The sequence below is a fragment of the Malaya genurostris genome, chromosome 3 (assembly GCF_030247185.1).
Source record: "Malaya genurostris strain Urasoe2022 chromosome 3, Malgen_1.1, whole genome shotgun sequence".
Classification (NCBI taxonomy): domain Eukaryota; kingdom Metazoa; phylum Arthropoda; class Insecta; order Diptera; family Culicidae; genus Malaya; species Malaya genurostris.
Window position 1 is genome coordinate 28,486,258 of NC_080572.1, and position 25,798 is coordinate 28,512,055.

Sequence of the window (25,798 nt, forward strand, 5' to 3'; positions counted from 1 at the left end):
TCTTCATCTAGTAATTGTGCAGAATTAACTTTGATATTGGGCAAAAAACTTCTTACGACTCTTCCGAACATCAATTCTGCTGGAGGAATTTTTGTTACATGGTGCGGCCAGGTATTATATGCGGCAACATACTCAGCCAGTGCCTCCTTCCAATTCTGTCTCGTGAGTCTGGCTATAGCAATAGTTTTGTTTATACCTTGCATGCTTCGTTCAACAAGGCCATTTTCGGTGGGATTAAGTGGCGTACTATGTATTAGTTTGATACCCCAAATATTATTCAACCACGACTGTAAATCCGAGCTATTAAATGGGGGCCCATTATCGGCTTTCAAAGTCTTAGGGACGTGGTAAGTATTGAAAATACGCTGTAGAACTCGTTTCACCGCTTCTGAATCGGTTTTCTCCATCGGTATTGCCACGAGGAATCTTGAATAATTGTCTACAAGGACTAACGCCTTCCAATTCATAGTATCCGAACATGAAGCGAAATCCATGGAAACGTACTCCCACGGATTATTAGGGAGATCTGTCAAAGTAATTGGCGTCGGCTTACTGCTAGAAATGACGAGTTGACATTCAGGACAACTTCTTACGAAGTCTTCTACATCGCGGTCCATACTAGGCCACCATATTCCCTGCCTCAAGAAGAACTTCATTGTGGACATCCCTGGATGGCAACGATGAGCTAGAATCAAGGCCCGTCTACGTAGAGTAGCAGGTAACACTAGCTTCTCTTGCTTTAAAAGAATGCTATTTTGAACATACATATCGCGTTGGAATGGTTGAAACTTGGCAATATTTGCAGGCCATTTTTCATTTTTGTTTAGCCATTGAACAACGGTCTGAAGCTCCTCATCTTTTATTGATTCTTCCTGAACTTGTACTGTGGTTAAAGCTAACATTTGCTCATTGATGCTGTTTATGTTTGTATGAACAAAACATAATTCATGTGGTTCTTTTTCCATTCCAAATTGCATATCATCACGTCGCCCTCCAATTCGAGATGCTGCGTCAGCAATATTATCCCTTCCTGAAACATGCTCGAAATCGTAGAAAAAATGGTCCATCCTCATAAACCAACTTTCTGCACGTGACATAATCCTTTTGCCTACATCCTTCCTTTGTTTTCCTTTAATCATAAACATAAGCGCTTCACTATCTGATCGCAACGTAAATTTGCGTCCCAACAAATAATACGTAAATTTTTCCATGGCCCAAACAATTGCAAGGGCTTCACGATGCAGTTGTGGATACCGACTCTCTACATCGGTTAAACTTTTCGAGGCACATGCTATTATTCGGCGCTCACACGAGCCTGTGTCCTCTTGAGTCAGTACAGCGCCAAGCCCCCAGGGAGAGGCATCTGTATAAAGTATTGTTCGATCATCACTCTTAAAGTATCCTCGTTTTATCAAATCATTCTCCGTCGCCGCTTTTAAATCATCAAACGCGATCTGTTGTAACTGGGTCCATTCAAACTTACTATTCTGGCGAAGTAAATCACGTAGAGGCTTAGACATGTGAGAAAAATTTTTAATAAATGGGCTGATAAACGTAAGCATGCCCAGAAAACTTTTAACTTCGGAGGAATCCTTAGGTTTCTCAAAACACATTATATCCGAAATTTTCTTTTGCGCAGGTAATATTCCACCTCCGTCCAGAGTAAATCCAACAAAATCTATAGTTCTTTGATTATATGATGACTTTGATTCATTTATCGTTAAATTATGACTACTAAGCACGGATTTAACTTCACTGACCTTCCTTTGAAGTTCTTGCAAAGATGTCGCGAACACAAGAATATCATCAAGGTAAACAATGATTCCTTGGCAATTCCTCAATATCATTTCCATCGTGCGCTGAAATAGCTCTGGGGCACGTGAAAGTCCAAAAGGTAGTCTCGTGAAGCGCATTAAACCATTGGCGGTCATAAAAGTAGTAATATGACGGACATCTTTGTGTAACCCCACATGAAAATATGCGTCTTTTAGATCCAATTTCGAAAAGAACATTTCACCTTTGTTCTGTGGAATATCTGTCCATATCTTCTCCAACGATGGCATCGGGTATGGCTCACGAACTATAGCCTTATTGACTTCTCGATAATCAATCACAATACGGAAATCTTTTGTACCTTTTGGCACCAACACCATTGGCGACACAAACGTAATAATGTAATTCTCTTTATCGGCCCTTTCAATAATTCCTCTTTTTTCCATGCTTGCAAGTCTCTCATTGATCGCGTGTTCAAAAGCTTTTGGAATGTTATAACGGATTATTTGCTTCGGAATAACCGAAACGTCTATCTTAAATCGTACTTCTTCAACGGCTAGCTTTGGGAACTCACTATCGTTTGCATTATGCATATGGTTGGAGACTTGCATTTCGCATGAATTAACATTTTCCTCCCGAAAATTCGGATATCCTATTCGGATTAAATTTAACTTCTCAGACGTTGAATATCCAAGTAGAGACAGCTTTGTTCCATTTACTACGAAAAATTTTGCCAATACTTTTACTCCTTCTTGTCCTTTGATCGCTATGTATGCGTTAAATGAACACAATACGTCCAAAGGCTGCGAATTGGCATAACCTCTCAATACTTCCTCAGGCTGAACGGTAAGATCACGAATAATGGTGTGACCGTTACTTTTAATCATCTGCCACCCTTGATTCGTTATTGTGTTCACAGTGGCTCCGGAATCTATCAAAAATTTGATATTTTCGGACCCAATTATACAATCTACAAGTCGAGGATCACAGTTAGAGTCAAAAGCTATCGATGCTGAATTACTACGCCCTGCGATCATCTGATTAATTCTCTCAGTTTCCTTTTTAGTATTCTTGTACTCATCTATTTTAGAGCTGCTTACTGACGAACGACAAAACTCCGCGTAATGTCCGATTTTGCTGCATTTAAAACATCTTACTCTAAAAGCAATGCACTGTCTCGGCCCGTGCCAGCGGCCGCATCGTGAACAATTACCCTTATTATCCTTATTGAGGTACCAGTTTTTACGATCGCGTAGATACTTCACATCAGTCCCGTTTGAAGTTGAATGATATGGCGTAGAATGAGATTTCTTGTAAGCCAAATTCTTCACTTGCAAAGAACATATCGGTTTCCACTCTGATTCCTGCGCACTAGCACTCGAAGCCTCAATCTCACGTCGCTTAGTCGATCCGTTACACGTTTCCTCTATTTCTCTAATTACCATGGCTAATTATTCTGTCAACATTGTTTTCAAAAATATCCGACATTTCATAAAGTTTGTCAGTAATTTCCGGAACCGATCTTCTTAACATCGCTTGAATCAGTTCTTCTTTTCGCTGTTCTTCTGTAAACTCACAGAAATGGGACTGAGACTCCAATCGTAAAACCCAGTCCGCAAATGCCTCATCCGATTTCATTTTCATGTCACGGAACTTCATTCGCTCTTTTGTAGCATCGCACATTTCGTGAAAATATTCATTTAAAGTAGAAATAATAGTATTGTATACATTTTCTGCTCCTTTAACAATTCCACTTGAAATTCGTTTCTCCTGCATCTCGATAATACCGAGTAGATAACTGCCGGCAAAGATTTTTAATCCCGTTAGTCTAGTGGTCGCGTCCACCGGAGGTTTAACCGAAACGATTCGTTCAAACTGATCCCGAAAACGGATCCATTCAGCTTTACGTTTATGTGTAGGCAAGGATTCGTCGAATTTATGCAATGGCCATGATCCTGATAACCATTCCGTCCTGCGTTTTCTACCGCCAGCTAATTTTTCCTTCACATCCGAAATGGTCAAATATGGAACAGAGCTTTCTGCGCCACCGTCAGTACCAATGTCACTTTCATGCCAGTATCCGCTCATTCTTTTCGAAATAAATCAGAAGCGCTTGGCAAAATGGCGTTCAATGAATTTTCTTAATTGACAAACGGCTGCTCCAAAAGTAATTTAATTGTTGTACATCAATACATATATGACGGGTAACTCACGCTCTTGTATACCGTGCTAGCATCTTGACAGTCGTTTTCTAGGCAGTGCTGGCAGATATATTATGTTTATTTTATTTATTTTTTTTTATACAAATATTTTTTCGAAAAAAATTTTTTTTCTGAAACTAAATTACTTGTTACTCTGCTAATTATTCAAATTTGCCTTTAAGATTTATTCGCTGCAATCTATCCATTAGTTATGGGTTTAAACCCCAACCGCAACCGTTTTGTAAAATGTTTGGCAAAGAACTTGAACTCCACTCAAACAACAATATTGACCATGAGCTTAACTCGGTGCAATGTATCATATGTTGGCCATGGGCTTAACCCGACGCAACAGTAATTCTTTTTTTTTTTTTTTTTTTTTTAAACAATATTGACCATGAGCTTAACTCGGTGCAATGTATCATATGTTGGCCATGGGCTTAACCCGACGCAACAGTAATTCTATTTTTTTTTTTAACAATGACCATGAGCTCAACTCGGTGCAATGTATTATTTATTGGCCATGGGCTCAACCCGACGCAACAGTAATTCTATTTTTTTTTACAATGACCATGAGCTCAACTCGGTGCAATGTATCATATGTTGGCCATGGGCTCAACCCGACGCAACAAATGTTTGGTAATGAGCAAAACTCTACTCAAACTTGAATCCATTTTTTTTTTGGCAACCCAGTTTCTCTATTTTTTTTTTATGCATTAATTTTTTTTTTTACCACATATTTTAATACAAACCTAGAACATCTCGCCAAAAGAAAGCTATTGTGAAATAATGTTCATAAATACCTTAATTTCGGATTCAATGATCATGGCAGGATCGCCAATGTGATATTCCTATAGAAAACTCTAATCAAAAACAGCACTACCGATCAACCACATCTTTATTCCTCCTGTTCTCATATCCACACCCCCAATCCCCTGACCTCTCACTCGACACTCAGGATCCCACAATTTCCACAAACTTAGATTCAAAAGAAAGGCTTATAGGTTGCTATTGAATTTTATCCGGAACCGACTTCCAGCTCAGGAATTATAGGGCGATGAGTGTTACTAATTTCACAATCCAATTCGTGACAATTAGGAATTGAATGAAAAAAACCTCCACACAAAATATCAAGTATTAATATGCATTAAGAATCAGTGAAAGATTCATTGCGGCCACTAACTGCAGCAAATGAGTTTAGAATTGTAATTTAACTGGCACCTATATTACGGTTTTCATGTAATTATAACCTCACATGCATTAAAACATAAAGCATTTAATTTGCTCTAACAAACACGACTACGTGGTTCTCTTTCACTGCAATCAAAACATGTACTATGATAATTAAATATGTTGTGTACCTTTTCCAGTTATAACGAAATACCCCTTCAACGTCATGAAAGCAACAGATTAGTGTTTGCTGAAACCAATTACAAAACCGCTAATTATTGGCACAGTCGAGAGAAATACTGTCATCATATTTGTGCATGCTTTATATATACATGAGAACTGACTTATTTGTCAACATTGTAACCACTACATGTGGTTGAATGGATGCACAGCCAGGAAAAGTTTAATTGATTTCCTCTCATATTTCGTTTTGCTCAAGTCGGTAACGATATTAGATTTCAGCACCATCCGGTTGTTACAGCAACAGCTGGTGATGACGATGTGATGAACCGTTCTGATAGGTTACTTGGTGCTATCGGAAACGCAAGGACAGGAAATACCTAGTAGTGGAGGAAGGAAACACCGGTTAGTTCAAATACTTTATCCGCCAACTTCACCCAGCAGCCATTGAAATAACTTTTTGTATCCTGAGTAGCGCGGCACGAACCAACAGCCAAGAATTGAATTAAACGCTTAATGATGCTTCAATACAAGGAACGCAAAATGGAATTTAATTGCCATCACTGCATCGTCTATAGAAAGTAAAACATGGTGGGGTGATATGAATTTTAATCTTCATTAAACATGTGTGCGAAAATAATATGAAACTCAAACATTAAGGTGAAAGTGACCCGTATATTAATTTGATTATCACGTTTCATAGCATATCAATCAAGAACAACAATTAAACAGTAATTTTAACATTTGGTATTTCATTTAATAATCCCGGATCACCTACGCTCGATGGAAATTCCAAAAATATTATCAAGTAAATAGGGCATATTGAATCCAAGAAAATGTTTTACACGGACGGATCACGGATTAAAGAGGTTACTGGGTTTGGAATGTTCAACAATATTGTTTCGGCCTCATTTAAGCTTCATGAACCTGCATCTGTTTATATAGCAGAATTAGTAACAGTTTATTACAGCTTGAGTGTAATCAACACATTATCACCAAACCATTATTTACTCTACACAGATAGAATGAGTGCAATAGAAGCCATTCGCTCAAACATGACTGGCAAGAATGAACCGTTTTTAATTTTTCTTGGGCTAAAGAAAACAGTCAAATTAGCCAAATGTGATGCTATTGAGAATGAAATTTATGAGCGACCGATTACTTTCAAGGAATTTTATATCGCGTCTCGCCAAAGAACACTTGAGATAAAAATGACCTGGGTCGGTGGATGCCCTCAATTATTCATAAAATATCGACAAAGGAATGGTTCAGGGGGCTGAATGTGAGCAGGGATTTCATTCGTGTGATGTCAAGACTCAAGTCCAATCACTACACTTTAGATGCACATATCCTTCGAATTGTACTTTCCGAGACTAATCGTTGTGCTTATGGCGAAGGTTACCGCGATATTGATCACGTCGTTTAGGCATGCGTCGAGTATCGCGATGTCAGATCTCAACTAATAAATTCCTTGCGTACTCAAGGTAGACTATCCAATGTCCCAGTTCGCGACATTCTTGCTTGTCGTGACCTTTATTACATGAAACTTCTTTATCATTTCATTAAGACCATTTGAATTCCATTTTAATTTTTATTTTATGTTAGACTTCTTCCTCTTCCATAAGTTCTACCAATAGCCAGCTATTTTACATTAAAAAAAAGTGATGGACTGATACAAACAAACCTGAAATAGTTACAAGATAAAAAAAATGTTTTTTATTTAATGTAACTAATATTAGCAAATCGTTTGACAACAACAGTGTTTAGATTAAGTAATGAATACCGAAATACTATTATGCTATTTAGGGAAACTTGTAGTAATGTGTTTTATTATATATTAATCGTTGTGACTGTGTTCGAAATATATTAGGTTTAAAATACTATGTATTGTACTAAGGCGAAGAAAAACTAATGTATATTGCCTTTAGAAATAATCGTATTCATGGAAATTTTTTTTTAACAATTCATTAAAATTGCATTTTTTTATTGTTTATTTTTGCATTCATTCGTTGATTCATTCATATCATGAGGACTAACAATACAGCAGCATATTGCTAATTATTTCTTGGTCTTTGAACTGAGAATATCCCATTTTGAAAGGGAAAGGAGAGGTTTTGTGCATGTCCGTTTTAAAACTTTAAATTGTACACTACGATTTTTTGACAAGTACTCACTACTAACGCTCGTATCAAAACTGTAATTCTTTATAAAAAAAAAACCTGTTTTAATCCACCTAGTGGTGTAATGATGCCTTTCTCATGTATAATATTTTGGCATTCTATTAACAATTTTCCTCTTCTTTTTTTTCGGATTCGACATACAGAATGAAACAGTGCTTTACTCGCGTAGGTCATCCTGAGGAAAACGAAGTGGGTTCACTATTATATGCACTTCCGGCACCGGAACTCGAGAACCGGTATAATCAAAGTCGGTTCGTACGGCCACCAACTAACATGACGTACAACTACTAGGTCTACTAGTTTTTATTCAAATTTTGAAGATTTTATACGATTTTACCAGCGCACTCTAAATGATTTAAATGTTATGCAGTAATTTTTGGTAGGACCATAAGACCTTTCATTTGACCCTAAGTTTGAAAATAACGGTTTTGAGTGCAGTTTACAACATGTTTACGTTTTTGTTTCACCGGTTTAAGTGACAGTGTACAATATTGAACACACATTACCCTATAACTCCGCAACTCGAAGTCGGATCCGGATGAAATTCAGGAATTTCATATGGGACCAGAAGATCTTTCATTTGAATTTAAGTTTGTGGAACCATCACTGAGAAAAGTGTGTGAGATCCATTTTGGTATATATGCCCACTATTTTCGGTGCTTCCGGAACTGGATACCGGCAACCAGGATAGCCGGAATCGGTTTATTTAGTTGCCTACTGATAATGACTATCGATTTGTGTAGATTTCCAACCAGTTTAGAATTTTTTTAATGTATTTTGTTTCGCCGGTTTGAGTGACGGTGTACAATATTGAGCACATTTTACCCTATAGCTCCGGAAGCGAAAGTTGGATCCGGATGAAATTCAGGAATTCCGTATGAATCCATTTCATTTGAATCTAAGTTTGTCAAAATCGGTTCAGCCATCTCCGAGAAAACCTACCTTATTTGACACATACACACATACACACACATACACACACATACACACACATACACACAGGCACACACACTTTATTAGCAAATCCAATACCTTTCAGCGTTTATAATGGCTTGACCATAGTTTGAGCGAGATTTTGAGCATATTCTTCAGAAAACGATCAAAAAATTTTGTGAAATTCGCGAACAAGCTTCAAATTCTGTGGTCGGTTCTTCCCAAGCTTTATCTTCATTTGAGCCCAAAAGTTCTCAATTGGATTGGCATCGGGCAAGAGGGCCAATCCAAGGTCACACCATGGCCCATTCAAGACGTTTTTGCACATGTTTTTCACTCAACATCGGTTTTTTGAAAGTACTTCAAAATTTCAAACTATTTTCTATCAAGTGTCTGCGAACAGCTCCATACGATATATTTAAACATTTTAGGTCAACTTTGAAGCACCTTCGCGCAAAGGTAATGTCGGATTTTTCAAAAACAGGTCACAAATCACTTTTTTGTTTTTTTTTCCGACAATACACCGACAGAACCCCGATTTAGAAAGTCGTCGACCTCTTTCAAACGATTCGCCAACTTACTCACAAACTGTTTCGACTTTCGCATGTATTTCGCCGCGGCAGCTTGGGTCATTTTGGACCTTTCGGGTGCGAACACAAAAAACGGCTTCGAAGCGCGAAGCGTACGCAATACTCATTTTGGAAAATTGTTGAGATCGAATTGTAAACAATAGTCAGTTGATTTATTCTCGAATTGCATGAAGGACACTACTGCCCTACACTGTGTTAAAAATAAATCACATCATTCGACTTTATACGTTACGTTATTTTGTTTTACTTCAATATCTGAAATCGGCCATGTAGTAGAAATGTTGCATTGATGTTTAAACGAAGCGAAAATCCAAAACAAGCAATATTCAAATTAATAGGTATACCAGTATGAAGTGAACTTCTTTTTTGAAAATGAAACACATATTTTGAATGAGAAAATGTGTATTGACCATTGCTTTCTTGACCACCTCCCAGGCAATTTTTGGATACCACACCAATAAAAATGGTCGTCTTTTGAAGCAAACCAGTTAGACACCCAATTTTTGACTGCTTTGTAGGAATCGAAGTGCTGCTCAGCCAATGCATGGCCGATGAAAAAGTAGTTAAAAGGGTCTGGTGAATACGTTTTTCGGGGTAGTGCTTTGATTGCATTCTGAACTGATTTTGCTTTGTGTACAGGTGCATTAACGTGAAACAAAATTACTTTGCCGTATTTTCTGATCATTTGACGACTAACTCATGGTTAAAATTGATCATTTGTTTTCTGTAGCGATTAGTATTAACAGCTCCATTAGGTTATAGAAGCTTATGATACACCACACCATTCTGATCCCACCAAACACAGAGCATTGCCTTCTTGCCGAATCGATCTAGTCTTTCAACATATGTTGATGGTTATCCCGTATTATGTCATGATTTTTCCGATTAGGTTTCCATTTTTCATCGCCAATAACAGCTGATTTTCTAGAGTGTCTTTGGAGTAAAATTTCACAAGTGTTTGTTCGGTTTTCCATCTCTCTTCCATTCAATTCATGTGTCACATTTAACATAGTCGCTATTCACTTTTGACTAGAACTATTATCTTCATCCAATATTGCTTGCAATTCGGCGTCCTTAAACTTTTTTACGGTCTTCCACGTACTTCATTACTAGCATCACAATTATCTTTTGTTGCATGCACATATTTGGAACACAACATTGATCATAGAGTTACTTTAAAGTTATAATTTTTTTCAAAAAAAAGCAAAACTAAGTGTTAATAAATGGAATGGATATCTATTTATAGTATTATTGATTTACATTATTTTTTGTGTTTATTTATGATTTATAATTATGTTTAAAAATCGAACCTGAAGGACAAAATAAAACAAAATGAAAATCCAATCATTTTTTTTGGGAAGGGTTCTACCAAAAGCGACTAAATTATGATGATTTTATAATATTACTAGGTATACGCAATATTACCGGAATGTATTGTTGATTGATTGTCAATCAAGATGAAATTAGGAGCGTTTGCTTCGATTTTTCGCGTCATTATAGCATCAGTATTGAACAATTTTCGAACTATTTTTTCAGCAGTCGAGTATTCGGTAAAATAACATGTCTAGTAATGAAGTGACTATTGGTGCAATAGCCTTATATAGATCCCGAAAAAATGTGAATGAATTTGAATTTTATTTGAAGCTTCCAAAAATAATACTTTTCTAAATTGTTTCTTTATTTTATTACCGAATTGAGACTCTGTACTATTACGAATGAAATGATGCATGATTTCTTTTTATTCCAGATAAATGGAACATCTGAAATCATGACAGCAGTGGCTTGAGATAAATTATGGAACCAAGATCAATAAGGGAGCAGGTACTCTAGTAACTTCTGCAGTATGTTGGAGAGTCACATCAGAACCAATATCATTACGCGTTGGCTCATGAGCCGGAGTTTGTAGTCAAATCCTACTCTGTTTTTGTAATTCCAGCATTATTGACTATCATAACGGCTTTTTCTAATAGAAATACTTACGAGCGCAGGAAGTTGTTTGGAATTAATAATCATTTAAGTGAGAATAAATGGCAGGCACGTTTAAATTTTCTGTGTTGCTAACGTGACAGAGTAATGCCAGTGATGGCGCATCTTGCCCATAATTGAATCATTTGTAACAAATGATGCTTATTTTATAAGCTTTAGATTCAACTCAGCTGTCAATTGAAGTTTCAGTATACGTGAGAATGAATTCAGGCGTATTGTGGTAAATAAAGACATATACTTATTTTTATTCATCTACTGACGTAACATGTTTTTCTCATGCATTGTTTTTTTTACCATAAATGCGTTTATTTCTTAGGCAATATACATACGTTTTTCTTCGCCGTGGCATTCACAATACATAGTACTTTAGTTTTTATCAAGCGATTTGCTATTATAAATTACATTAAATAAAATACATTTATTGTGTACATGATCTTATAACTATTTCAGGTTTGTTTGTATCAGTTCATCACGTTTATTCATATAATATAGCTGGCTATTAGTTGAACTCATGGAAGAGAAAGGGGTCTAACATAAAATAAAATTTAAATTGGAACTCCAATGGACTTAATGAAATGATAAAGAAGTTCCATGTTTGTAAGGTCACGACAAGCAAGAATGTCGCGAACTGGGACATTGGATAGTCTACCTTGAGTACGCAAGGAATTGGAAAGTCTACTTGAGTACACATGTCCAAACGACATGATCAATATAGCGATAACCTTCGCCAAAAAACACAATGATTAGTCTCGGAAAGTCCAATTCGTTGAAGATGTGCATCTAACATCTCATGCATTGGTTTTGATAACATAATATCATAATAGGAGTTTTTATTAAATACTCGCAGGAAAATAAAAAAGGTTTGAAATATTCGTAATCATAATTATGTTATATCTATGATGTAAATATATAATATATATAAAAAATATAAATATTGAAAACATATTATGTAACAGATATCAAAACATTTCCGTTGTCCCAAAAACAGTCATTGTTTCTCTACAGTAATATTTAAGAGATAATGAGCATTATATTCACCTTTGCGGTTCAAAGTTACCTATTTAGTTAATTAATTAATAACAAGTTCCGTTTCTGGGAAGCTCAGTAGCACAGCAAGAGAGCAGCAATTTATTCGTAAATAATTTACATTCTGCATCTATCCACAGCGCAAATTAACCGGACGGAGTCATATGAATCACCCACACCCAGTCAGGATAAAAGGTGGTATACAACTTGAGTAGCGCGCCCTCTTACTTCCGACATTGATCAAGTGGGCGCTATATAATTGGAAGCAATTGCAATCATCTTGCTGCTTTCTACCATGTCAGCTTCTCAGAGTCTACTTGAAGTTATATATATAGCACGGAGCAGCGGTAATATTCGTTTTCTCACAAACGTACGAACTGTCTGATTTGAAGTCGCGGTCTAGGTCTGTTGGTCTATCCACTTTCTCGCAAAGGAAAAAGGATACCGATCTGGGTTAACACGGGTTTTCTTTTCCCTGGCGCTTTAATGCAGTGACCGAGTTCTTTGATTATTGATTCCGGTGTGTACCACTTTTGTTTTACTTGCTTGATGATGTCCTATGGCTCTTCTATTTGCGAAGTGGATCTAGTGTCGGTTGCTAGGACAGTTGAGTATTTTTGCATATTCAAGTAAATCTATTACTAATATCTAACAACGTGATAAATATCAAAAATCGTTGCAAGATTTCACGAAATAGTGTTATTAGACACAACTTCGATACACATTGATCACATTATACAGTGCAGAACCACAACAAGTTTATAAAAAAGAAGCCTAATATACTGTTGATCTATTGTTCATCGTCATTAATTGATTGCATCGAAGTTATTTACTTGATCTACTATGATGAGGCCAATATTCAATCTGAGCTTTATCATCAAGAATGTCATCATAACAATATGAATGTGAATTGTTGTTTCAAGTAACAGGTTTGAAACAAATCAAAGTTTCCAGAATTCAAGGACAAAAGTGTGCTGATGATATAAATTTGTGAGAAACGAATAAAAAGAGAACAGATACTGTGAGTTTTTATAAATCAACTTCATTTGTTTCGTGATCAGAGCTACTCCAGGAATGGGTAACAAGTCAAAAGACTGATTTTGTCAATAAAAAATAATAAACTTTAAATTTATGGTCATTGACTCTTCTTATTAAGATTTTTTATCCATATTTTTACGACTTTCGAACGGAGCCTCGAAGACTCATAGTGTTATCTACCATTCGATTCAGTTCGACGAGATCGGAAAATGTCTGTGTATGTATGTGTGTGCACTTTTCGAAGATTTTTTTTAAATATTCTCAGAGATGGCTGAACCGATTTTAACAAGTCTAGGCCCGTTTGAAAGCTACTATTAGGCCATTGATCAAGTTCGAAGATCAAATGGCTGTGACTTTCGGTTCCGGAGATATGATTGTATAAGTGACGTAACCGACAAAACACGTTGTTTTTGCCGCTCTAATGTATATAATGGTGTCAATATTTTGGGATCACCTCTAATTTCGTAAAGCGCTATTGTTCAGAAGTTTAAGCATCTCGAGAAAAATCCCCATGCAAAATTTGAGCTAAATCGGACATGGGTAAGGGGTGCTGCCCAACGATTAAAATTTGAAAATTTTCGATCTTGACAAATCACCGTAGTTTGAAAATTTTCGATCTTGAAAAAGCACCATAGGGAGTAAAATCTTAAAATTGCATGAAACGTCGAGATTTAGTGTTATCTCAAAAACAATTTTTTTTAAATCGACTTTCTGGGACTTAGAACATTTTTGATATTTTTATTAAGTCCCAGAAAGTCGATATTTTCAAAAACAAAAATTTTTCGAGATGACACTAAATCTCGACGTTTCATGCAATTCGAAGACTTTTGGCATCAACAATTTTTTTTCGATTTCGAAAATTTCATGCATGCCCTTGACGGACGAAGTGAGTGTAACATGTGCAGAATGACAGGAAGGACTTATTCTGTTTCGGAAAAGAACACAGGTGAGAAAAACTGTTTCGGAAAGAGCACACTTCATTAGCTAGAGGGATTTGTTCGTTATGACGATAAAAAAGATCCATTCAGTTAAATTATATTGTGAAGAATAAAAATCGTGCAGTTCTGAGTTTATAAGACCCAATCTGAATTTTCTTTATCAATTAAGTCAGACGTTTTCTAAGGTCGTGTTACAATATGCATTTATTTTTCCGTACATTTATCATTACATCACTTGTTCTTTTATTGTTGTTGTTGATATACCTCAGTTGATTGACGTCGAAATAATACCTAGGATAACGATTATTATGCTCATTTGTTATAATCAATGACTAATCATGTTTAAATAGTCCCTCTATAATATTAGTGTCGAATTGATTATATCTTCTTGTACAAAAATTGTTTCCCTAATTATAACCGATGATTTCGAATTGAAGTGCTATATCTTTTTTTTGTATAGACAAATCCGAAAAAGTTTTTAACTGATAATTTTTACCACGTACTCGACTAAAGTCTGAGCACTCTGTACATTAAACTATCTGCTCCATAAATATGCAATGATCGTGAAAAATCCACGGGCGATTCTCGCCTCATTTGTGCCTATCTCTATCACCGCTCCATAGGACAGGACCTGAGACAATTGTTAATCCACATCGCGAGCCAGTTTCGGACCAGCTGAAGATTGGTTGAAAGTTGCGAAAGCAAATACAAGATGCAGAATTTAATGTTACTGCAGGGTGGCATAAAAAGTGTTGTCAGTATCGTTGGTAGTAGTGTAATTTGGTATTGAATATTTTTCTATACTGATACATAATCTTTTTAAAGTTATTAATTTTAATTAGATTTAATTTTACTTTCCTTTTAATTTATATCAATGTGAGAAGTATATAAGTTCATTGAAAAATCACAGGATAATACAAAGATAGAGATTGGAATTACCAAGTGTAATGTAGATTATTTGGGTTATATTTCAGACAAGCGCCAGATCTTTGAATAGTTCTCTTTGTTATTGCTTTTAAATTGTAATATATGTTAGATAGTTTAGTATAAAAAACAACAAAAGCTAGTTACTAAAAAATATACTTTTTGGAATATTTGTATTATCTTTTCACTCTTTTTTTCACTGATTACGTTTCCTAAAATCATTTTATTAAAATAACTTTTGATGTATATTTTTGATTGAATTAACATTTCTCTGAATTTTTTGAAATGAAAAAAAAACACATGAAATAGGGGGATGCTTTTTAGAACGAATAGCTAATTCTATTGGCAACAGTGCTCGCGAGGGTTGTAATATTTATAATAGGGAGCAACCGGAATAATTAAATGAATATTTTTTTAGAAAAAGAAGCCAGTTGTCAGGTCTTGTCCTAGACCGCTCCCATCCTTCCTGACATTCAATTGCCAAGCAAGCAAGGCATGATATCACATTTTCGCTCCTCGAGACGATGCGGACAGTAGCGAGTATTTTCCGGATTCAAAACGTACCGTGTGCGCTGTTGAACAGCGAAATCACCGCAAGTCTTACTACACGGAGACCATGCTGACCAGGCTGAATACTCACATTCGATAGGTTCTGGCAAGTAGCGAGTGCTGGGACCCCACGACGGATTGGTGTCATGCCGGGAGGAGTCACAATGCACGAAACAACGTTCCATTTTCCGTAGTTTTCGAGGACAGCGCTGACCTCCATTAGTGGGGTGGACCTGGTGGGTAGAGAGCAGAAAAAGATTCATGTAGATGCATTGGAAAATGAATCTGAATTTTCGTTTGCATTGAATTCACAATGAAAAGAATCGATTAATAGCGAATGTAACAATGTAATATTAGGAGGGAAATACAAAACATGTTGAACTAATACAACTATATTCTTCTTATAGCCCCATAAATTCTAGTAAACAGCGTTCAATGGATTAGTCTTATAAAACATTGAAAACTAAACCTCAACAGTATTTTTCTTAAAAAACTCAACCTTGGATTTGAGTGGACATATAAAATTTAATTATTAGTGTATTAATCTAATTTGATATCAAGTATCAGACACGTAGGTATGCACATGCCCCAGTCGCACTCTACCTTAAACGAATACTAACCAAAATTGATCGACTTTTTACGCGAAAACCCTCTCCACAAGTAACATTGCATGGTCCTCTCTTCCAGTGGGACGTCTTGCAGTCCTGTTTGAAGTCTGTTGCATAATCCGAGCTAGTACTGATCTGGTCCCGGATAGGGATGTTTGTGAATTTACGATCTGAAATCAATTTTACTTACTGTATTACAAAACAACTGTCAATTTTCTTTTCCTTAGGGCAAGTTCAGGAGTGTTCTAGGTCTAGATGGATAATTTATGTCAGTTTTCAATTTTAAATCTAGAAATAATAACAAAATAAACTGGCAGCCCATCACAATAATCGAAAGAAAGAGTGATTAAAGAGAAACTGTCACTTGCTTATACGCCCTTTTGACAAATTACTCGAGATATAGAAAAATAGAACGGCATCGTATACCAGTTTTAAATTTGACAGTTGAACTAACTAAAACTAAAACAGCTTGCTGGGGATACGTTTATTTCAGTTTCAGTTATATTATAGACCACCCATATGAATCTTGCAGCTGCTGAATTTGCTCTTAGAGTATTTACCTTTGCTACATGTATCTAAACAGTCCTCCCGCGACATGAAGTTATTGTTGTTACCGCCACAGCCGGTGAAAAACAGAATCGAGCAATCGTTTTTGGTATTGTCGAAATACCAACGGGTCTGCGAGTCTCGACAGTTTCCTGGTTTCGGCTCCAGATAGCAAAGTTCTATTTTGGATCACGAAATTTCAGGAATGAATTTATGATCGACTAAATGCATTCAATTATTTTACCTGGTACACCATACAATCCATCACAAGCAGGAAGATCATGTCCACATGTAACTTCCTCTACCGTTTCAACACCGTAGCATGGATCATTTGGGTCTGTTATTTGCAAACTGTTTTCAGTATTATCTTCTTCCTCTTCTTCATCATCGTCCTCATCCGTAGTCGGACGTCGCTTTGTCAAATAGTAATTAACGAATCGTTTGTAATGCTGCTTCGTGTTCAGTGATTTACTAATCGGCATCCTTGTTCGCATCATTCTACCAAGACCGCAAGTGACACTACACGGTCCCCATTCCGACCACTGAGTCATTTTACATTTGGGATTAATCTGTGAAAAATAAAACTTTCATTTACCCATGGTGTACTATATGATTACAATTCAAGTTTGTCAAACTAGATTTAAACAATCATGAAAATCCTATGAAATGTTCTGAATGATCTTTGAAAATATCATCTGATATTACCCATCAATGTGTGGGTGTTCTCAGCACATTCTGTTTGTTTGAATAGTGTAGCAAAACTACATGCGACACACACGAACAAATTAAGCTAGAACGGAAATCGATTTCAACCATTTTTACTCACATTTGCACTAATCACTGGTTGTGAAATGTCTCCAGCACACTCTTCACTGCACGGTACCGTCTGCTGTAACATCGGTGGGGTTGGCATACGCTCGCATTTCTTCCGAGCGCCTTTCTTTTTGTACTTTCGAGAACGTGTCTTGTTTCCCTTGCCACAAGGTGTGCTGCACTCACTCCATGGTCCCCACTCGGTCACCTCACACTCCGGGTCACTTTGATATGTTTCATCAAGCTCCTGGCTTGTTTGGTAGTCACAATCCCTTTCGCTTCCGACACATGGTCGACGATCAAAAAGTTTCTTTTTACACTCCGCTTGTTTTGCCTTCATGGGATATTTATATGTTCGACGTCGGGTTTGCTTTCCTTTACCACAACGGGAACTGCACTCCGTCCACTCACCCCAGGATTCGGTCTCACATTCATTATCTTCTTCGTTATCCGAATCACAATTTTTTTCGTATAATCTTTGTCGAGAAAGATAAATTCTAGCGAGTGGTTTCATTTCCGCACCACTCGGATCATAGAAGGGCGATCGTGGATCATTCGGATAGTTGGCTTTGATTCTTCGAATAACATCCGGTGGATTAGTTGGTTGGTCAGATGAAATGTAAGTCGGTCCGCTATCGGTACCAGCATCCCATGGATAGAGATTCAATATTTTATTCTCGATCCAGGAACAATTCATCAAACATAATTCTAATCCTGATACTCCCACGATCCAGTCGGGGGAGGGGTCAAGCATTGAAACAATCGATACAAGGTGATGGTTGGAGTCCACTCGGAAAACCGCGAAAGTTTTGCCCGTTACATTCGGATATGATATGCCACGTGCTTTGATGATTGTGCGAATTTTATCACTCTGTCAGAAATAAAAAAAAATCAAACCACTGTGATTACGTACATCGGAACTCAAAACTCATTACCTGGTTCTTCAATTCGCTCTCTAGCATCCTCGTGGATCCATGCTCCGCAACTTGCTTTAAGCCTTCGCTGGCGATTTGTCCGTACTCCCAGAACCGATAATCGACTGTGTGTGATGCTCCGATAACATCGCTAAATCTCGTCAGCCATCCGTTAGATGGAAAATCCTTTGGATGAGTGTGCCTAGACCACAGTCCTTCGAACGTCAATTCGTACTTTGCCTCGTCACAAGCGCAGCACTCCTTCAGTACTAGCGGTTGTGTATCCACCGAGTCAGCTTCATCCTCACATAGGACCTTGCTCAATGGACCATCATCCATGTACCACACATCACGGTGTTCGATTACTGTAGCACGAATCGCTATACAACCACTCCTTGCCGGTGGTGCAACCCAGGTGACCTGAATTTCACTCTTTGGAATGGAGCTAGTTTGTGTTACGGCGTTCGGACATCGCTCACTAAACTTAGTCTGAATATCCCCCAGGAGATGAAAGGTACCAACGCTGTGAAAATCTCCGTTTAACGGTTGCTCCGGACGACTCAATGATAGTTCCTTTTCGGCAGCCAAGAAAAACCCGGAGAACTTATGTGGCACCTGCATCGACCGGATACCAACGAGACTAACTGGTGAAAAGAAAGATAACGGTTGGCCGATTATCTATATATCTATACATATGTAAAATTGTTGGCAAAAGTGTGTGTATCGAGTCTTCTTTGGTATGCGTGAACCGATTTACAAATGATTTCTTTTGGTATAAAAAATTCCCTTACTCCACACTATACGGAACCGGGTGTCAATTTAAAAATGCAAAACTAGTCGCGTAACCTTTTTATGTCATAATTTTGAACGATAACAACTCAGGCGTTGTGGATGGAATGATATAATTTAACAACCAATGTATTCGGAAACATTTAACTTAAACATGTATGGTAACGTCGTTCCAGTATTTAAAAGCATACTATTGAAAAATTGGTTTGAATCGACGTGAATGTTTTCACGAGTCAATCACACCATACCATCATGATGTCATCCGTTTGATTTATCTCGGACGGCCGATAGTTTCGATCGTTACTCTACACTACGAATTTCATTTAGTAGCAGTTCTGCTTCAATTGGTATAGGGAGGATTTACGTCATGCAAGAAAAAGTATCGCTCCCTTGTGCATCGTATGAACCTTTGCACCAAAAAGAATCTATAAATATATGCCATTCTACAATTTAAACTATATTCTGAGGCTGTCTGCCAACGTAACATGTAGCATGTCGAGTGACTGGGTGCCATTTTCCGTCTGCTGCATATCGTGTTCGCTTGAATATATTGAATACCGATCAGCTGTTGATTCTATAGTAACTAGCAGGACAATTTAGAACTATCGACGATAAATTTTTCGGACCTAATTTGAAGCGCTCCACTTCATCGAGGTTAATGCAAATTATTACAATATTATTAGTTCTGACACGGTATGGCGAACTAATGTCAAAAAGTAATGTTTTAAGTAATTTTTAAATCTAAACACTGGTGGCGTAGATTGCTCTGGTTTTGCACTTTCGAGCAGAAATGGCAATGAAACACCGTCAAAAAAATGGCACTTTCAATGAAAAACGGCATAAGATGCCGACTTTCTGTGTTTTCAAGTAGGATATGATAATTGATATTTCAAGTTATTTTAAAAATCTAGACGGCGAATTTCGGCTTTATTTAATTTTATAAATACTTCTTGAACGCACTTGACGATGATATATTAGTAACAGAGAATTCTTACTTCCTAAAATTAGCTTTAGAATTCTAGCTAACCATTTATTGGTCTGTTTTCAAATTTAATTCTGTTGATGAGAGTTTTAAAATTGCATTTTGAACAAGTACGAGAACTGGTACAAAAAGTACAGAAACTATGAGGTTAACGGAGGTATTTTTACCACTTTAATATATTTAAGCACATAGAACAGATATCCAAGTAGAGATTTCAATGTGTGTCAGAGATTTAAAAAGCAATCAACAAGTAGCAATTGCTTATGGGCTCTTGCGTTGGAGCTGATTTTGAACGGATTTTCACTTGTATGTTTTACACAGCTTTTCTGAAAAAGTTTGTACTAGCTTGTATGTCTGTTTTCTGTGATTTAAGCCCGGCGCTAATATTTTTGGTGGCAATCAAATTGTATATATTCATACATAATGGGCCGTATGAATAAAACGTAGCATGCTTCAATTTCGGTAGTAAATGCTACGTGTGGATCACGTTCCTGTCAAAACATGCTACAAACTGTAGTATTTACTACAAGTTTTCGGTAGGTAGCTCTAGAGGTTACTACTCGTGTGTTTGCTGATAAAGTGAAGTACAGAAATTAAAAAAGTGGAATTTTTACAGATGTAAGTACGTTTCTTGCTTTGTGCATGCTTATGCCAGCTTTTACGGCTCTGTGTCGATACGGTATGCAGTAAATGCTTAAATTCGGAAGTAACATTAACTACAAGTTCGAACTTGTTTTTTATTCATACCAAACCGCGTTATATTCTGTGGGCTTTGTTTTTGAGAAGATACTACAAAAAACAGACTTTACTACATTTTATTCATACGGCCCAATATGTTCAGAAAGCGCAGGAAGTACAAGAACAGGTATTTTAGCGTTGTTGACCGTCCGTGACTTTCCCGTGATTGATCAGAAACCAGTTGAAATTGCATATTGAACCAAATGCATGATACTTGGAGAGATACATATCATGCTCAACGTGAATCCTAAACTGGCTTAGAACATGAACTAATAAATAACGTAGATGGCCTCGCCCGTGCAGGTCAATATGGGAAGGGAAGGATTGTTATACCGTTTTCATATATTGATCAGAGCAGCCCGAGAGCTGACCCGGAGTCGCTTGAGATGTTCGTTTTAGCAACCTGGGGTCGCTCTAGATCGGACTCCAATCGCGTAGTTTCGCTCTGAAAATTTTCTCGGGTCACATCACGACATCCTTGAGAGTTTGTTTATTTTTTCTTTTTTTATAAGTTGTATAGGGCGCGTACCATGTGTTCGTTTTACTCGGAGTCAGAGTCGCCCGTGTGTAGGTTCAAAAACGAAAACGGTATTAGTTCATCACTTGTTGCTACTAGTGACCGAGGAACTCTCTGCATCACCACGAGGGCCACAGGAAAGGAGTGGTGTTAGTGAGGTGAGGAAATGATCAGGATTTATCTTAGTAGAGATTGTTATCTACTTATTTCGAACAAATAAAGGAAAGAATTCTAGCATTAGCATTAGAGGCCACTCATGTTTTGATACTCGTTTATTGATCAGAACTAATTAAGTCTGCAAAATATTTTTCAGAAACAACTTGCCTGGGCATAGCAAGTAGTTTCACATTGTGCAACCTGTATTGATCCCTGTATGCTGATCAATACAGACGCTGGCCACGTCCGGTTGCAGATCTACTTGGGAAGGAAGAATTGTTAGTTCAATGCATGTTGCTTCTAGAAACCGAGGAATCCTCTGCATTTTCTCTGGGTTGCCGGCTGGGTTACCTAACAAAAATAATATAATACCAAATTGATCCTCCTCGCAGTCTAAACTTTTTTTATTGATTAATTTATTTATTCGTCAAGCACATGTAGACTACAGACAAAAAAAAACGTTACAATGGTCTCTTATATGCTATACATTATTTCTACGATTTGGTTTCAATTTTTCTTTTATTTGTTTCCTGGACAGAGTTACAGACCCGTACTCAGGATTTCGTTTCGGGAGGGGCCCAAAGATGAAAAAATAAATTAACAGAAGATTCTGATGTGCCTAAATATCGTGTGCCTCTTACTGGTGTTTTAACAGACACTTTAAACTTTTCCACTGGAACTATTATTATATTACATTTCTTTACGCTTACTGTCTTGTTATTTCTGTAACACATGTCTGAGACCTTCTAAATAATTATATATCTGTTTTTGATTTCGGGAGGGGCCAGGCCAGGAAGAAATCGTCGTTATTTTCGAAAATTCGGTCTTGTAAAATTGTGTTCGACTTCCCGGATTAGTTGGAGTTGGCGGATGTGTTCACTTGTCAAAAATTTTCCATAAGAGTAAGGCTGCTGTCAGAGTGAAAGCGTAACGCGAAGCGTCTGAGTACGCGTGCGAGCTAGTTGCATTTGATCAAAGCAAACCTGTGTAAAGGTCGGCCAGCATTTCCTTAGGTTTTATTCCATATACCTGATGCACTTCGATGAAGATTCATAGGAGGTGGTCAGGTGTTGTTGGAAGGCCTTCTGTTGCTAATAGCATTTTTATACTAGTGGGTGTCATACCCTCGATGCATACTGTAGGTTGTTACAAATACAGACGGACGAGGTGCATTATTTTCGGGTCACGAAGTCTTGCTTTCAACGTTTCGGAACACTTAAATCCATTTGCAACACAAAATTTGATGCACGCACGTTGTTCTAAATTTTCATCCATTATAAAAATCGCCACACGAAAATTTTTCAACTTCTTTGTATAGACGCCAAACAAAAACTAATCGTACGATATACGTCAAAATTTGACAGAATGTGTATAAAAGTGTTGCCAACATTGAAAGAATAAAAGTGTACCGATTGGACAAGCGCGGGAAATTTAAAATGAAAATTTCGGTTCTGTTTTGATCATAAGGTAAGTTGCTTGATACACATTCAAATTAAACTTTTTTTAGATCAATAATTAGGCACCACATCGTACCCCCAGTGATGTCAACTCTCTCAAAAAAATACAAGAACAGATATAGGAACAAATATAGTAAGTACCGGAACAAGTGCAGGAACAATTTAGAAGGTAAAGGAACAGGTTCAGGAAGTGCAGGAAGTACAGAAACAGCTACAGTATGTCTAAGAATAAATGCAGAAAGCACATAAACATGTACAAAAGGTAGAGAAACAAGTACTGAACGTACAGTTACAAGTGTGGGAGGTACAGGGCAAGTACAGTGGAGAAAGTACAGAAACAGGTGTTTAAAGTTTAGGAACTAGTACAAAAAAAAGATTAAAAAGTTGATGGAATTTCAATGAAAACTGTCATATTAATTTCCAGTCGCATCTCAATTCTAGGACATCTGGAATGAATGAAAAGGCGGGTGAGTAATGTCAGAGACATAACTGGATGTCGTGAATACGAAAACAACTGACATGTTCCTTAACACTTCCGAATATCAATTAGTTGATCAATTGTATGAATTATTCAAGCATTCCCTTTTCCACATTTTTCCACAAAGAAGGCTTCACTTGATCTAGATTACTGTGAATTTCACACAGCAAAAAGTGCACAAATCTAACCAAACTGTTCTAGATTTGCACTAAACTGAGGATATTCCCCTTCGATTTGCTCCCCACCGTTGTCCCTTTTCGTTGTTTTTTCACCAATACAAACGACTAGCAGTTGTGACGTAATCGCTCTTGTCGGAAGCGAAACTAGCTTTGCAAACGACACAAAATACATCTGCTCGCAGTGGCGATAGAATCTATACTGATCCAATTTTTCTTGAGAGGTTTGTTTTTATCTGATCTATAAAAATAGCAGCATATAGAATTTTAATTTCGATTATTTCATTTCAGATTTGCATTTCATTGAAAAAAACTATCCGGATGCTGTACGGGATTCATTCCTGCCTTTCAGAAGGACCAAATTGTGGAACTCACTACGATATTAAACACTGTTCGGAACATTTTCTCGGACGATTTGTTGTACAGCAGCAGATATTTTGTTCTCTTCCTTAGAACACGTTCTGATTGGCTGGTGTTGACATGGGTCAAATGAGACAGGGTTTTCAATAGTGTACTATTGAAATACTTCAATGTTGTTGCTATACACGCTTAGGTTGAAAAATTTCGATTCTATTGGTAGTTAGATTATAAAAATCCTTTCACAGATCACTGAGCTATGAGCTTTAAAAATACGAGAATGGCAAACGCGCCTTATGACTATCCTCTTTGATACTCGTTTATACCAAACATTTCAGAAAAGTTTAATTTTGAATTATTTGAGATTATGTCACACAACTGAATATTTTATGATAAAATTGTGATCATATTTCCGATGGCATGTAGCAAAAATTATGTTGATTCGTTAGATACAAGAGATATTCACGATCAAAAACTTATCACTCTCTCAGAGGGTAAATTTTGAAAAGGCACCCCATAGTAAAGTAAGTCGTATTCACGACAAAAATTGATTTCGGAAATTTAAAAACTACATATCTGGAATTGGGAGTGTCAGCCATTTAATCTCAGAGGTTGGTCAATGATTCAATAGTTGCTTTAGACGTGCCTAGAATTGTTGAAATCATTTGAGCCCTGTCCGAGAGAACTGACCGAACATAAAAAATTGCGGTTTATCGGTTACGAGGGTTTTGAACAAGCGATATTTTTCAAAATTTATTCAGCTCTGGTAAAATTAAGCGGATAGAAATAAAAACTTGTGCCACTCATACCAGTACATATCTCCGGAGTCGGAAGGGTCTGCCAATTGATTTTATCAATGACACAATAATAGCTTTCAAGCGGATAAAAAAAATCCTTGAAAGGTACTCGTACACACAGACATTCTTCGATCTCGTCGAGCTGAGCTTATCGTATAAACACTAGAGGTCGCCGTGGGTTTCCAGCTATCTTGAATCATATCTTTTGTTAAGATAATAATAATAATAATAATAATAATAATAATAATAATAATAATAATAATAATAATAATAATAATAATAATAATAATAATAATAATAATAATAATAATAATAATAATAAAACACAGTTTCTTGAAAAGTGTTTGATGAAACTACCCTGGGTCAGTTTCAGTTTAAAATAATGGAAACACAAATTTAGACAAACTTTGCTTTCAAGTTGGACTCAAATAATATGAATTCCAAGGTAAAATTATTTTCTGCTTCTCTTACACGTGATAAATTAATTATTGTTTGGCTTTTACTCAACTGCCAAAAAGGCATTGGTAGCGCAGGATTGCTCACACGAACGAGAAAATATCGGTGGAAAAAAAAATGGCTGAAAAGCAATAACGATAATGGTTATACTTGCTCCACCCATCAATATCAGTAGATAGATAATGAAAACCCCAGCTTAACGTGACGATGCACGATGGAGAAACGAATTTATCGCTATCCGAAATGAATCGTTCAAATATTTCGCAATGATTTGGAATATGTTCCCATTCTCAGGTCGTTATGATGGAAATCGATTCGATGGGTTTCTACAATTAAAAAACGTAGGCCGCATCCGTGCGTTGGAATGGAACGATCGGTGGGATGCACACAATCCTAGAAACACTTTCATGCGTATTTGTGTCATTTATGTAACAAACAGGCATTACTGCAATTGAAAAAGAAACCGCTAGTTGGTTCGAAACAATGGCAATTTGTGTACGAGTGAAGGAAAAAAGCTGTTTCTGACAAC

The 25,798-nt window shown here is 36.9% G+C and overlaps 1 protein-coding gene across 5 annotated transcripts in view; it reads right to left on the reverse strand.

Moving 5' to 3' along the window:
• Positions 1-5,648: 5,648 nt before the first annotated feature.
• The window catches only part of LOC131438663 (spondin-1), a 68,482-nt gene continuing 48,332 nt past the window's right edge, over positions 5,649-25,798 (reverse strand). For 4 of the 5 annotated variants that reach the window (XM_058608821.1, XM_058608823.1, XM_058608822.1 and 1 more), the window contains 6 exons: positions 18,388-19,010; positions 17,466-18,323; positions 16,884-17,208; positions 16,654-16,818; positions 16,106-16,263; positions 14,189-15,718 (listed from right to left, as the gene is read on the reverse strand). In XM_058608821.1, coding sequence (XP_058464804.1) covers positions 15,410-15,718; positions 16,106-16,263; positions 16,654-16,818; positions 16,884-17,208; positions 17,466-18,323; positions 18,388-19,010 — 2,438 coding nt within the window. In that variant the 3' untranslated portion in view covers positions 14,189-15,409. Of the gene's footprint in view, positions 5,702-14,188; positions 15,719-16,105; positions 16,264-16,653; positions 16,819-16,883; positions 17,209-17,465; positions 18,324-18,387; positions 19,011-25,798 lie in introns of those variants that run through there. The other variant, XM_058608824.1, reaches the window with a different exon arrangement.